General features: G+C 46.8%; 2 protein-coding genes across 2 annotated transcripts; one reads left to right on the forward strand and one right to left on the reverse strand.

The window, feature by feature from the left end:
• Positions 1-1,395: 1,395 nt before the first annotated feature.
• On the reverse strand, positions 1,396-4,631 carry LOC138645132 (E3 ubiquitin-protein ligase TRIM39-like). The gene has a single exon (XM_069734212.1). It carries the CDS (start codon positions 3,229-3,231, stop codon positions 1,678-1,680), a length of 1,554 nt encoding a protein of 517 aa, XP_069590313.1. The 5' UTR covers positions 3,232-4,631; the 3' UTR covers positions 1,396-1,677.
• A 72-nt stretch (positions 4,632-4,703) lies between these two features.
• On the forward strand, positions 4,704-13,064 carry LOC138645134 (THUMP domain-containing protein 1-like). The gene is made up of 4 exons (XM_069734215.1): positions 4,704-4,924; positions 6,590-6,776; positions 8,738-8,986; positions 12,523-13,064. The coding sequence occupies exons 1-4, from the start codon at positions 4,724-4,726 to the stop codon at positions 12,765-12,767; spliced, it is 882 nt and encodes a 293-aa protein (XP_069590316.1). The 5' UTR covers positions 4,704-4,723; the 3' UTR covers positions 12,768-13,064.
• The last annotated feature ends 3,009 nt before the right edge of the window (positions 13,065-16,073 follow it).

The following is a 16,073-nucleotide window of genomic DNA, read 5'->3' on the forward strand; positions in this document are numbered from 1 at the left end:
AGGAGAAGATACATAACTGATCCTTACATATATATTAAACCAATACACATCCACATACAAGCCATGACTCCACCATTGCTTCCGGTATCTTCTGTGGCAAATGTCCAGCCGTCTTCTGGCAATGTGAACATGTGTCATTGGCTGCAGTAATCATCACCTTCGTGCACATGGCATCTTTGTACTTGGGAAGAAAGTTCTTGTGTAGGACAGGTTCAACTCCATTTGGGCTGGCTCCAACAGGTCTATTCAAAGAACAATGGTTGGTCACCCAAACACCACAGGCATTGTGTATCAATATACATCTCCATAGGCCAAAGACAGGATGTCTAACTCAGGACCACTGGCTTATAATGGAAGCCCACAGGAGTTGTGTACATATGTAGATAATGATAGGTCACAAACAGGATAGAGGCCATTCATTCAAGATTTCCACAGTGTACACCTATATCCTCCATTAGGTTGGAGGGCCAATATTCATTTCGTATGTAGATGCACCTCTGCCTTATCACTAAAACAAAGGACATCGCACAAAAGAACACCGGCCTGACTGCCTAATAGGTTTACAGTCTTGTATCTGGTTTATCTCATCAACAGAGTCCTGGAAATATTCAGCACTCAAATTCAATATATATCAGTGATTTCTATGATACGTGCATTGTCCATGTTGCCTCTAACAGGATCCCTAGGAAAACAGGATATCAAGAAAGAGAACAATTGCTTCACTTGTTACGACTAGCAGTGACAAATATGGAACCGGACATTGACCATCTCATTAGCCAAAAGCAGGCCCATAGTTCCCACTGAAATACCGGTGAGTTTGTTGATTTAACTTTACTTGTTCTCCATTTTAAATATTGTATTTGTTCCTGTTTTGTTTCTTAATTCAAAATAAGATTTAAAACTATATTTCAGCCCCCCAATGGTCTGAGGGACCGTGAACTGGCACAGTTTAAAAAGTCTGAGGACCCGAGTTAGAATATGACGTTGCTTTCTGATTGGTGGAGCTCTTGTACCCCTGAGAAAGAAAGGGGCCACAGTGCTGAGTCCCTTCCCTGTTTACCTTGCACAGTGGTGCTCCTGACCACCTGAAGAGCACCCCCATCCATTGTGGTGACTGGCTATACTGCAGCGCCTGGCTCCATGGGAGTCCAGAGGCTATGATAAACTAATTCCAAAGACATACTGATGGGGAATTTAGATTGTGAGCCCCATCGGGGACAGCGATGATAATGTGTGCAAACTGTAAAGCGCTGCGGAATAGGTTAGCGCTATATATATATATATATATATATATATATATATATATATTTATTATTATTATTATTAATGCTGCGGCCCCTCCATTGTCAGGATCGGTGGGAGTCCCCAGAAGGTGTTAACATATCCCAGCTATGTTCCAGCACTCTTTCAGATAATTGTTAATCATTAAATGGTTAATTCTATCAATAAAGACAATTCACCCAATAATATTTCCATTTCATTTCAATCATTTATTCAGTATCCGATCACAAGAAGGCAAAAACCCAAAACACTACAACAGTAAAAATCCCGCCATGAAAACCCCCCACATACATTACACAGTATTATTAGAAGACATTGCAGATAACACACTATATACAGATGTAGCAATGTAACAAGAAATAATGTAATTTTGACGCGATGTCGTTGGCACCGACCTCAGCTTGTTATTTTAACAGAGGCGCCATCTTCCAAATACAAGAAAACATGTAGGGGTTCGGTGAAGGAAGCAGTGAAGGTGTATAAGTGTGTGACGGGGTCACTTAGCTCATAGAAGGACAGACGCCCGGCCTCATAGTCCAAGAAGACTCCCAGTTTTGGACTTTGTGGCTTTACATCAAGGCTTAATATTAATGAGTTGTAACTTACATAATAAGCTTCCTCAGACATAAACAAAAACCAAGATTTAGCATTAAGTCTAACATCAGAGTTATATCCTTCCCTTTCTACACTGGGATAACACATTCCGACTTCGCATTCTCCAATCTGGTTCCACTCTACCTCCCAGTAATGTCTTCCTGAGGAAAGGTCACATCTGCTTAAAACATGGGAGTAATCCATAAATCTCACTGACGATTCTGGTCTGTCCTGTTCTTCTGAATCTGTTGCAGTTTTCAGATCTTCTGATATCTTTATACAGTTATAAGCAGCGTCCACATCCAGCAACACGTCTGGAACTTGGATCCCGAGCTCTGAGGTTACATAGGTGACAATATCCCTCATGGATCGGTGTAAGGTCAATGAGATCAGACCTTCATCCAGATCCTCCCCACAATCCACATCTCCATCATCTCCCCAAGTGTCCTCATCATCTTCATACCCTGTAATATCACTTTCTTGTAAGAGTCGTATTGGGTCAGTGACACGACACATCTCCTCCATATAAAACATTTTCTTGGACAGGTCTTGCTCCTGAACTTCCAACGTCTGGATCAGCTGAGATATCTTGGACACAGCCTTCTTCTCCTGCCTGAAGACCTCGCTCAGTGCTTTAGCTTCTGCAGCATCCAGTTGTTTCCTAATGTCCATAAATAACTTGCTGATGTTCCCCTTCTTACCAGAGGCTTTCCGACGGATAGCCCACATATCATCCTGCAGCTTTTGGACTCTGGTCTGAATTTTAGCTCTTTGTGGGTACAGATAATTCACATATTTCACCAGTTTCTCCTTTCTCTTCTCAGAAGCCTCAGCTAGAAGTTCCATCTTGTGACCCCAATGTTCACCAACCAAACAGCAAGACACACAGAGACAAACCTCGTCCTCCAGGCAGTAATACTCCAGGAGCTTCTTGTGGAGAGAACATTTCTTGTTGCCAATTGAGAGAGTTGGTTCTATTAATATGTGATCCATCGTCTTATTGTGGACAGTCAGGTGTTTGCCACATAGAGAGTTCTCACACTGCAGACATGTTCTTACAGCCGGGGTGGGGGTATCGCAGTAAGCACAAAAAATTTGGGGGGGTTCCTCAGGCTGAGAAGATGTGAAACGCTCCACTATATTCGACAGCTTCCTGTTCTTCTCCAGGGTCGGACGCTCCGGATATTCTGCTCTGCACTCCGGACAGGAATATGCTCCAGTTACCTCCTGTATATCCAGGACTCTCACAACACAGACGTGGCAGAAGTTGTGTCCGCAGCTCAGGTATACGGGATGTGTAAAGAGGCCCAGGCAAATGGGGCAGTTCAGCTCGTCCTTCAGCTCAGCAGACGCCATTGATTCGTGATTTGAGAAGGTCGGAGAGTTAAGTCCTAAAGCTCTGCAGTGCCCAGGCTAGACTACTCCTCACCTAAGGTTCTGTAGGGCCCAGACTACTCCTCACCTAAAGCTCTGTAGTGCCCAGACTACTTCTCATCTAAAGCTCTGCAGTGCCCAGACTACTCCTCACCTAAGGTTCTGTAGGGCCCAGGCTAGACTACTCCTCACCTAAGGTTCTGTAGGGCCCAGGCTAGACTACTCCTCACCTAAGGTTCTGTAGGGCCCGGACTAGACTACTCCTCACCTAAGGTTCTGTAGGGCCCGGACTAGACTACTCCTCACCTAAGGTTCTGTAGGGCCCGGACTAGACTACTCCTCACCTAAGGTTCTGTAGGGCCCGGACTAGACTACTCCTCACCTAAGGTTCTGTAGGGCCCGGACTAGACTACTCCTCACCTAAGGTTCTGTAGGGCCCGGACTAGACTACTCCTCACCTAAGGTTCTGTAGGGCCCGGACTAGACTACTCCTCACCTAAGGTTCTGTAGGGCCCGGGCTAGACTACTCCTCACCTAAGGTTCTGTAGGGCCCGGGCTAGACTACTCCTCACCTAAGGTTCTGTAGGGCCCGGGCTAGACTACTCCTCACCTAAGGTTCTGTAGGGCCCAGGCTAGACTACTCCTCACCTAAGGTTCTGTAGGGCCCAGGCTAGACTACTCCTCACCTAAGGTTCTGTAGGGCCCAGACTACTCCTCACCTAAGGTTCTGTAGGGCCCGGACTAGACTACTCCTCACCTAAGGTTCTGTAGGGCCCAGGCTAGACTACTCCTCACCTAAGGTTCTGTAGGGCCCAGACTAGACTACTCCTCACCTAAGGTTCTGTAGGGCCCAGACTAGACTACTCCTCACCTAAGGTTCTGTAGGGCCCAGGCTAGACTACTCCTCACCTAAGGTTCTGTAGGGCCCAGACTAGACTACTCCTCACCTAAGGTTCTGTAGGGCCCGGACTAGACTACTCCTCACCTAAGGTTCTGTAGGGCCCAGGCTAGACTACTCCTCACCTAAGGTTCTGTAGGGCCCAGACTAGACTACTCCTCACCTAAGGTTCTGTAGGGCCCAGACTAGACTACTCCTCACCTAAGGTTCTGTAGGGCCCGGACTAGACTACTCCTCACCTAAGGTTCTGTAGGGCCCAAACTACTCCTCACCTAAGCTTCTATATGGACCAGGACTATACTACTTCTCAACTAAGGTTTTGTAGGGTCCAGACTATACTCCTCCTCACATAAAGCTCTGCTTGGCCCAGAACGACGCTACTTCTCACCTCAAGCTCTGCAGTACCCAGACTAGACAACTTCTCACAGCACTCGTGGTCCCAAGTCTCCAGCAACACGTGCATTGCCGCTTCCGGTTAGGAACTTCCTCATTGTGCTTGTAAAGCCCCGCCCTTTCCGTTGACGTCATGTCTCGCTGCTGCAGAGACGGGCATTTGTGCGCAGGCGCGCAGCCAGGATGAGCTCTGAGGTCCAGAGGGGGAAAAAACGAGGAAAAGCGCAGTATGTGAGCAACGCCAAGCGGCACCGGGGAGGCCGGCAGCTGGAGGCGGGCATGGAGGGCATCCTCATCACCTGCAACATGAACGAGAGGAAGTGCGTGGGGGAAGCCTACAGTCTGCTCAACGAGTACGGAGACCTGCTGTACGGCGCGGAGAAGGTGTGTCACTACAACTCCCAGCATGCCATGACAGCTGCAGATAGTGTGGGCATGCTGGGAGTTGTAGTCCTGTGACAGCTGCAGATAGTGTGGGCATGCTGGGAGTTGTAGTCCTGTGACAGCTGCAGATAGTGTGGGCATGCTGGGAGTTGTAGTCCTGTGACAGCTGCAGATAGTGTGGGCATGCTGGGAGTTGTAGCCCTGTGACAGCTGCACAGGTTCTGTTGCTGAGCTGCAGCCTTGGGACCTGTGCACACTGCAGGGATTTTCGGACCAATGTTTCTATTCACCTTCCACCTTCTTGGTTTTTCTCCATCTCTGTCTTCAAAGAGCCAGAAAAGGGTGGAGAAGAAGCTGGTAGGAAAGTGATATTGTAATGTTTGCCGCCCGCCATGATGCACCTGTCTCATGTACTTGGTTTGCACAGTCATTCTCTGCTGACAGTCACATCATCAGAATATGACACCCTCTCTGCTCGGTTTGGGTCTGACTACCCGGACCCCAAAAAATCATGAGAATTAAGGAAGAGTCAGACACCCGTGTAACTTGGTCGAGGATTTCAACGCAATACTCGGACTGTCCACCCCTGATGCCGGTGGCCTTAGCTCATCTTCCATTTTCGGGGTGACAGGTTCCCTTTAATTAGCCATTTTCCATTCAAGTAAGTGTCTTCACTTTATGATCAGTTAAAAAATCAAGCTCATCCCGTGGAAAAAAATCAAGAAAAACAGTCTAGACAAGGATATAATCCTATAAATATATAAAAACATCCCCTGACGAAGGAGCAAGTGCGTCCGAAACGCGCGTCGGGGTGCCCCTGATTGTCCTGGCTACCCATAGTGGACTATATACATATTGGTCAGAGTAAGTGTCTTCCTACTTTTATCTACCTACCTTCCCTGCATCTGCACTTTGCATATAGCACTTTAGTCTCTTTACAAGTCAGTGTAATTATATTTACATCTTAATATGTACATTTTGGCACTTTAGGCACATTGCACTTTTTTACACATTTTTTTTTATTCAATCTAGAGTTTCTTTTTTGTCATATATATTTTGGTATTTGCAGGAGGTAGTAAGAGTGAGTGGTTTTTCATGGAGATCTAGACTATAATAGCCAGCGATATTAGGGCACGTAGTAATAATTTGTTTACATATATATTGGTATATTCTTTCCTTATAATTTTATGTGTGGAATTTAATAAAAACTATAATTTATATGATTATATCCTTGTCTAGACTGTTTTTCTTGATTTTTTTTTCCACGGGATGAGCTTGATTTTTTAACTCTTTGTAGTGTCCCACTACACTATTAATACACTGGTTTTTCAGGGATCTCTTTTATCAAATGATTTTATATAAAAAATTGTTTTAATATATTAATATATATCTGTACCTGAATAATATTTGTGTATTTCTATTATACTTTATGATCAGTGTAGAGCCGCCCCCTCTATCCCTTCACGGCCCCCATCTGTGCAGAGAATAGCAGCCGGTCCCGTTCACTTGGAAAAGGCAGCGCTGCAGCTCTCTGTACGGTGTATGGAGTAGGTTTTCAGTGTGGATTTCTTGGCACAAGTCTGCAGCTCCGGGCCTGCGCCGATGTCGTGTATCCCCAAATTAAAAGTAAATGCTGTTGATGGATCTTTCTTTCTCCATTGACAGCTCTGTGATAAAGAAGACAGACTCTCGGGCAGCGAAGAGGAAGAAGATGATGACGACGACGACGTTGAAGCCGCTTTGAAGAAAGAAGTTGACCAGATTCGTACATCGACTGAAAAGAATTTACGCAGATTTCAGTCAGTAGAAAGTGGCGCTAATAATGTTGTTTTCATTAGGACCCTGAATGTAGGTAAGATCACGTCCTTCCCCCTCTACATGACTTGCTGGAGAAGTGGATTCGCCTGATGCAGATCTGTTAGCAGAAACTCCTGATCTCTTCCATACTTGTTAATGGGGTCGTATTCGAGGCAGGTGGATGGATTTCTACAAGCCGTGTTTAGAGCATTGAGAAATTGAAGGAAACTTCTGCAACAGATCTGTTTCCAGACGCTGCATCCACTGCAAAAATTAAAATCTGCCCCATATGCTGCATATTTACTGCAGGTTTTACCTCCTATATTGCAAAGGTCAGAATCCACAGTGTAAATTGACAGGTTGTGGATGTGACATCTAAAGTGTTACTCAATTCATATTTTTTTTCCTGCAGCTTGTGGTTGAGGTTTCGTAAGATCTGATCCACAACCCTGATTCTGTGCACGGCAGATTTTCCCATTTTTATCCTGCTAGTTATTCAACCCAGCTCTAATCGCTGCTGTTAACCATTTAGATGCTACTATCAGACAGCAGCAGTTAAATTAAGTGTTGCTGGTGCACACATTCACTAGCTCCCATTGGCCCATCCTGATGCACCGATAGGCTATAATGGCAGCTGGAGGTCTGCTGAAGCCTCATCTGAGCCCGCGATTTACAATATATACTGCAATATTGTGGGATATGATATAAGCAGCTCAATGATCGCTGATTCAAGTTCCCTAAAGGGGAATGCAAAACATAAATATATAAAAATATCCCCTTTGTGGCATGTGCCGTACTAGTATGGCGCATGTCACATCTCCCCCTTTGATGCGGGCTCCGGCGCTGAGCCCACATCAAAGCCAGGACATGTCAGCTGTTTTTGAACAGCTGACATGTGCCCACAATAGCGGGGGGTTGGAATTGCGATTCACCCGCCGCTATTAACTAGTTAAATGCCGCTGTCAAACTCTGACAGCGGCATTTAACTAGCGCTTCCGGCCGGAAATGCGTGCATCGCTGACCCCGTCACGTGATTGGGGGTCAGCGATGCCTCTCCTGCAGACCTCTATGGTTGTTGATGCCGAATTGCTGTGAGTGCCACCCTGTGGTCAGCGCTCATAGCAATGTAGTAATTCAGCTACATAGGGGCGATCTGAGCATCGCTCCTATGTAGCAGAGCCGATCAGGCTATGCCATCTTCTAGCCTCCCGTGGAGGCTATTGAAGCATGGCAAAAGTAAAAAAAAAAAAAAAAAAAAAAAATTAAAATATAAATCGCCCCCCTTTCGCCCCATTAAAAATAAAACAATAAAAAATAAATCAATCCTACACATGTTTGATATCGCCGCGTTCAGAATCGCCCGATTAATCAATGAAAAAAAAGGATTAACCTGATCGCTAAACGACGTATTGAAAAAAAACATCAAAACGCCAGAATTATGCTCACATACAGTGCTAAATGACTTTCAAGGAGCATTTGATCATATCAATACTTAGTCTTTTTTTTTTTTTTGTTGCAGATTCCATCTGTAACTGGGGCTGGTATTAGTAGCCCCGGTTACATGGATGTATCAGTTTCCGAGCTGCATAGCGGAGCTTTTTCGGTTTCTGACTCTCCATACACCCAGTGATCACATGTTCACTGGGTCCGGAGGAGGACACACTGTTAGTACTTCCTAATCTGTACGTATAAGAGCTAATTCAGTGCAGTGTGTACATAGATCGAGTTAAATAAACCATGTTTATCGCTATGGGAAGTCTGGCTGTGTCTGACAGCTGCTTCCCACAGCGACATGATCGCATGCAAGATGGTTAGACTGCAATGATGTGCCAGAACGTCAGTGCCAGGACGAGTGTGGACTTCCCGGACATGCAACGTCTATAGGCCGCCCAGAACAAGTTATTCAACCCATATGGTAAATGCTGTAAAGAGGAAGACACAAATAAAAATGGCAAGATTGTGTTTTTTCAGCCACAACACTGCCCTTCTATTTTTAATATTTGTGATTTCTTTCAGAGCCGGAGAAGTTGGTTCACCACATTTTAAAGGATCTGAACACTACGAAGAAGAAGAAGACACGGGTCATCCTTCGTATGCTACCCGTCACCGGTACTTGTAAAGCTTTCCCCGAGGATCTCAAGAAATACACAGAGATGTTCTTCCATCCTTGGTTTAAAGCTCCCAACAAAGGAACATTTCAGATTGTGTATAAGGCAAGAAATAATAATCACATGAACAGAGAGGAGGTCATAAAGGACCTGGCAGGTGAGAAAGCATGGCGGCATCCGTGTGTAGTAGCATGCCATCCTCACGTGTCATATGTGTTGTATTATAGCTGTGCAAATCCGTACAACCGACACTGTCCAGACACTTGAGAGCATGAACGAAGAATATGTAGGCTGCTATAATTTCCCCATTAGCAGGGAACATGAGAAGAGACAATATGAAAGAGTTGTTGTGGACAGGGACAAGTTGGCATTCAATCAAACAGGTAGGTGGCACGCCCAGTGAATTAGCTGGAGACTGGTGCTAGTTCCTCTGAGTACTTGTAGACCAATAGTCGGAAGAGTGAAGGAACTGCACAACTAAAGGCACGTGGACATGCTCCAGATGGGATTTGCTGACAGAACTGGATATCCAATAGTCACACCTCAGTAAGTACAGCATTAGTTAACATTTCGGAAGAAAACTCCTTCATCAGACGTATAGGCTCACTGCATATGGGTTAAGGCGATGAAGGGTGTGGGTGGGCTTCCCCCAAACAGGGACAACCACTATCAAACCATATCGAGTCACCCTGGATTCTCTTATCCTATATGTGGTGAACATAGCCTATACATCTGATAAAGGGTTTTTCACCCAAAACGTTACGTAATTGGATATCCAATCCAGTCAATAAATCCAATTTGAAGAATCTTCACGTGACTTTTAGGTGTGAAGTTCCTTCACTCTGTCTACAAGTTGGCATTGCAGTCATTACATGGGATCCTATAGCAAAAAGATCACAAGGCCCCTTTATTTTGATAACCTTTCTTACCCCATTTTCAGCTCCTGGATCATTTTCCTTTTCCCCTACTTGCCATCACATTGCTTTGAGGTCCCTGCTGCATGCCACAAGCTGTAGTGATTGCTGCACTCTTTATAAAATATTAATGGTGGTGTGAGATGCTGATGGGCACAGAGTTGCTTACTGCTTTACCCTCATTCATTTCCAATTTTACTGTCTCATTTGTACTTCTTGGGTGGGCCATCATTTTGTTAGTGGGGGTCAAACTGCCGGGACCTGCAATGATTCAGAGAGTGATTGAGCAGGGGTATTTCTCTGCGCTGTGGCGCTCTGTCACCTGCTCTGCTGGCAATTTCAGCACAGCTCAGGTGAAGTAAGGGGAACACTTTAGAAAGGACTCCCATAGTGTGAATCCAGAAAAAAAAAATCAAAGCTAAAAACCAAAGCCAGAATTGCTGTTTTTGATCATATCAGAAATATGTTCCAAAATTCTGAAAATTACGCAAAAATACCAAGCCCTAACAAAACTGTCTGTGTAAAACTTACGGCTCTCGGAACAGCCAAGTGTTGATTATTTTTATTTTTTTTTAAAGTGATTTTTCTTGTGTAAAAGTACTACCGTATATACTCGAGTATAAGCCGACCCCCCTAATTTTGCCACAAAAAACTGGGAAAGCTTATTGACTCGAGTATAAGCCTAGGGTGGAAATGCAGCATTTACCGGTGAATTTCAAAAAATAAAAATAGATAATTCTTGCCCCATAGTTGTGCCATATAGTGCTCTGCATGTTCATTATTGCCCCATAGCTGTGCCCCACATAGTGCTCTGCACCATTCATGATTGTCCCTATAGCTGTGCCCCATACAGTGCTCTGCACCGTTCATTGTTCCCTATAGCTGTGCCCCATACAGTGCTCTGCACCGTTCATTGTTCCCTATAGCTGTGCCCCATACAGTGCTCTGCACCGTTCATTGTTCCCTATAGCTGTGCCCCATACAGTGCTCTGCACCGTTCATTGTTCCCTATAGCTGTGCCCCATACAGTGCTCTGCACCTTTCATTGTTCCCTATAGCTGTGCCCCATACAGTGCTATGCACCGTTCATTGTTCCCTATAGCTGTGCCCCATACAGTGCTCTGCACCGTTCATTGTTCCCTATAGCTGTGCCCCATACAGTGCTCTGCACCGTTCATTGTTCCCTATAGCTGTGCCCCATACAGTGCTCTGCACCGTTCATTGTTCCCTATAGCTGTGCCCCATACAGTGCTCTGCACCGTTCATTGTTCCCTATAGCTGTGCCCCATACAGTGCTCTGCTCCGTTCATTGTTCCCTATAGCTGTGCCCCATACAGTGCTCTGCACCGTTTATTGTTCCCTATAGCTGTGCCCCATACAGTGCTCTGCACCGTTCATTGTTCCCTATAGCTGTGCCCCATACAGTGCTCTGCTCCGTTCATTGTTCCCTATAGCTGTGCCCCATACAGTGCTCTGCACCGTTTATTGTTCCCTATAGCTGTGCCCCATACAGTGCTCTGCACCGTTCATTGTTCCCTATAGCTGTGCCCCATATAGTGCTCTGCACCGTTCATTGTTCCCTATAGCTGTGCCCCATATAGTGCGCTGCACCGTTCATTATTTCCCTATAGCTCTGCCATATAGTGCTCTGCACCGTTCATTGTTCCCTATAGCTGTGCCCCATATAGTGCTCTGCACCATTCATTATTTCCCTATAGCTCTGCCATATAGTGCTCTGCACTGTTCATAGTTCCCTATATAAAGCTGTGCCATTGCCGCTGCTGCTGCAGTAAAAAAAAAAAAAAAAAGAAAAAAACACATACTCGCCTCTCTTGCTTGCAGCTCCCGGCGTCCGGTCCCGGCGCCTCCATCTTCCCGGCGTCTCTGCACTGACTGATCAGGCAGAGGGCGCCGCGCACACTATATGCGTCATCGCGCCCTCTGACCTGAACAGTCAGAGCGCAGACGCCGGGAAGATGGAGGCGCCGGGAAGATGGAGCGGCGCCCGGCGTCTGGAACACGGACAGGTGACTATTACATACTTACCTGGTCCCGACGTCCGGCTCCCTCTGCCTGTCACAGCTGGTCTTCGGTGCCGCAGCTTCTTTCTCTAATCAGCGGTCACCGGCAGCGCTGATTAGAAAAATGAATAGGCGGCTCCACCCCTATGGGAGGTGGAGCCGCCTATTCATTTCTGTAATGAGCGGTCCCACGTGACTGCTGAAGAGGGGAAGAAGCAGCACCGAAGACCGTGGGATTGGCAGGGACAGCTCCAGGATCGCTGGGACTAGGTAAGTATGCCTCAGCGCCCTCACCCGCCGACCCTGCCACCCACCTTGACTCTAGTATAAGCCGAGAGGGGCACTTTCAGCCCAAAAATTTGGGCTGAAAATCTCGGCCTATACTCGAGTATATACGGTAAATGGTAAAAAGAACTGTCTTAAGTATCGCCATAATTGTTGTATTAACTTGTACTATAAAACTATCATTTATCTGACACTGTGAATGCCATTAAAATTAATTCTAATGAACACTCAGGAAGAGGATTCATATTTAACTTCCCAGGGGAGCATTGCATGGCCTATAAGTCTCCATACACCAACCTGCCAATCTCCAAAAAGAGAAATTTTAACACTTTTGACTCCTTACAAAATAAACAATCGCTAAAGTTGCTCTTTATGGTCACTTTTTAATTCATTATGTATGAACAGAAAAGTCAAATGTTCCTGTTTTAGTTAGATTTTTCTTCTGGATTGACTGACACGGTTTTATGTTTCAGGACTAGTTGGGAACCTGAATCCGGAGAATAAGGTGGACCTGACCAATCCTGAGTTCACCATTGTAGTGGAGATTATCAGGAACGTCTGCTGCCTGAGCGTGGTGAAGGACTATACCTTGTTAAGGAAATATAACCTACAGGAGGTGGTAAAGAGCGCCAAAGAGGAGAAACCACAGGAACCAGCTGGGGATGCCGGAAAGGAGAAAACAGAAGAGCAAAGCAACGAAGACCCTGCAGTGGTCTGAGACGCCTAAAAACCATGTACATGTAGAGCCCGGAAGAAATCAAGTCAGCAAACATCCAGGCACAAAAAATCCCCTGTATGTTGGTTTAGTAACATAAACCCCTTTAGCTGCTGTTATTTTCCCCTTTGTACATTTTTGCCCCCTCCTTAGAGCAGCGCTTGAAATTAGTGATTTTCTGATTTTTAGTAAGGTTATGGTGCACATGGACAATTTGGTCATTGTGTTGCTTTCCAGTTATGTTTACTATGACATAAAAACTGGGTTCCTCTGGGAAAATAAAATTTTATTTTTTGATCATTTTGGGTAGGTTTTAATTCAACAATGTGAGTGATGGATCTGTAAGCCAGAAACCATATACTGCATCAGAAGACGTAGTCAACAGAGCATGTCCATTACCATCTGATGGGGGAGAGGGGGAAATGTTGTGCTTTATCTCCAAATTAAAAACCTAAGGGAAAAGTGTCAGGAATGTCATGTGTCAACCCCCAACCTCACGGACACACCATTGACGTCTCATACAGTATCTAGTGCCATTTAGGCCGGTTTCACACGTCAGTGGCTCCGGTACATGAGGTGACAGTTTCTTCACGTACTGGAGCCACTGACACAAGTAGACACATTAAAATCAATGCATCTGTGCAGATGTCATTGATTTTTTGCGGACCGTGTCTCCGTGTGCCAAACACAGAGACATGTCAGTGTTCGTGGGAGCGCACGTATTACATGGACCCATTAAAGTCAATGGGTCCGTGTAAAACACGTACCGCACACGGACATTGTCCGTGTGCAGTCCGTGTGCCATGCAGGAGACAGCACTACATTAAGCGCTGTCCCCCCCACTGGTGCTGAAGCCGCGATTCATATCTTCCCTGCAGCAGCGTTTGCTGTAGAGAAGATATGAATAATCGTGTTTAAAATGAAGATCTATGTGCCCCCCGCCCTCCCACACCCTGTGCGCCCCCCGCTGTTCTTAAAATACTCACCTGGCTCGCTCCCTCGCCGGCGCTGTTTCCTCTCCTGGCCGCATCTTCTACTGTGTGAGCTGTCACGTGGGGCCGCCGATTACAGTCATGAATATGCGGCTCCACCTCCCATAGGGGTGGAGCCGTATATTCATTTCTGTAAATGAGCGGCCCCACATAACCGCATACAGTAGAAGGTGCGGCCAGGACAGGAAGCAGCGACAGCCAACGAGGGAGCCGGGTGAGTATTTTAAGAACAGCAGGGGGGTGGGAGGGGGGGGGTTGCACATAGATCTTTATTTTAAACACGATTATTCATATCTTCTCTACAGCAAACGCTGCTGCAGGGAAGATATGAATGGGGTTTCAGCACCAGAGGCAGGGGACAGCGCTAAACTTTAGCGCTGTCTCCTGCACGGTGCGTGTGGTACCCAGTGGGCACACGGGCGGCACACGTGTGCCGCACGTGTGCCACACTGATGTGCCACAGAAACGCAACGGCACATGGACACGGATAATTCTGGTACCGATTTTTTTTTTTTTTTTTTTTTTCGGTACCGGAATTATCTGGACGTGTGGGACTGCCCTTAATGATTGGTTTGGGGTTCTTCCTGTAGTTCTTGGGACCTGTCTGCTCTCCTAATTTGCCTGTTTTACTAAACCCTTGTTTCTCTGATCGCCCATGACGGCACCACGGAGAGGGGATCTGCCCACCAAGGACAGGAAACCTACGGATAAAAAGGCGGTACCACTCTCCTGCATCAGTTGGTTTCCTGTCCTTGATGGGAGACCTACGGACTTACCAGTTCGACGTTGGAATTCCGGGGCCAACCAGTCCGACTCAGGCAGCTGGGGTCCCTCTGCCTCGGCTAGGGTGGTGACCCGAAGCGCCACCGCTGGGAGCCAGTGGGCCTACAGGGTGTGCGGGGGAGGTGACAAGGAGTTTGCGGTCACCTCCCCAGGTAAGATGCAGCAGCGGCAACATCCAGGGGGGTCCCTCTGTGGTTGCGGGAGGTGCAGCGCGACCCTCCCTAAAACAAGCATCAGTCTGCACGCTGCACTGCCATCGGGCGTGCAGAGTAACGCGCTAAAGGGACTGCATAGGACCGGGGGTGCCGGTCAGCAGCGCCATATCTGCTTTCCGGGCGCCATCTTGAAAGTTCGGCGCATGCCCGGGATCCAGGCTGGTCTAGCGAGGTTGAAGGGAGCTTCCGCACAGGCGCCGGCGGATTGCCGCTCGGGCGCTTGGTGCGGTCTGCGCAGGCGTCGGCGGAGTTGCCGCTCATGCGCAGGCGCCGGTTACGGCTTGATTGCGCAGGCGCCGGCGTTCTGCGCTCCTCGCCGTCGGCAGGCGCTACTGCGCAAGCGCACCAAAAAAAAAAAAAGCGGCGGGAGGGTTTAAATAGGAGAATCCACATCCTCCCAGTGGCTCTGCAATAATAGGCAGGAGCCTCAAGAGCTAATAGTCGCCGCAGCGCCAGCTCAGCTCGAGTATCAAGGCAGCATCCGCAGACCAGCAGCAGTATGAGCGACCCGGCATCACCTTTGCCCGAATCACCTCCACCTGTAGCGTCGCCGCAGCAGCAGCAAAAAAGGCGACAGCAGAAAGGGCACCAGGACATCAGCAAAGAACGCCAAAGGTCCCAACACAGTAAGGAGTCCAGTACGGCGTCGGGGAAAAAGCCAGAGGCAGAGAATCCCCAATCGGTATTTATGGGTCCTGGAGGTGGTAAGTGGATCTTTGTGAAAGTCAGAGACAGTAAAATTGTTATTTGTCTCTTTTAGGGGAGGAAAAGCGTAGGTAAAACTAAGCACAAAATTTGTGCCATCTGTAGAGAGGATCTTCCACCTACCTGGGAGAAGAGACTATGCAATACTTGCATTCAGCAGACTGTATCTGAAAGCCTTCCTGGGTTTGCAACAGATCTGAAAAACCTAATTAAGGAGCAAGTGGAGGACACCTTTAGATCACTAAAAAGTGGAAAAAAAAGGAGAAAGACCAGACACAGGTCCCCATCTCCAGTCTCAAAATCCGACAGCGATAGTGAGAGTTCAGTGTCCTCCGACTCCTCCTCCGCATCTTCATCATCTACTTCTTCCTCGGGGGGACATAACTGTTTCCCTCTAGAGGATACCGATGGCCTCATAAAAGCAGTGAGAAGTACCATGGGTTTGGTAGACTCCCACCCTAAAAAATCGGTACAAGACATCATGTTTGGGGGCCTGGAACAGAAAAAGAGAAGAGTTTTTCCGCTTAACGAAGCAATTGCAGCCTTAATTAAGAAGGAATGGAAGAAACCCATGAGAAAGACTCTTCTAACTCCAAAAAGGAAATACTCCTTCG

This window comes from Ranitomeya imitator, chromosome 7 (assembly GCF_032444005.1).
Source record: "Ranitomeya imitator isolate aRanImi1 chromosome 7, aRanImi1.pri, whole genome shotgun sequence".
NCBI lineage: Eukaryota > Metazoa > Chordata > Amphibia > Anura > Dendrobatidae > Ranitomeya > Ranitomeya imitator.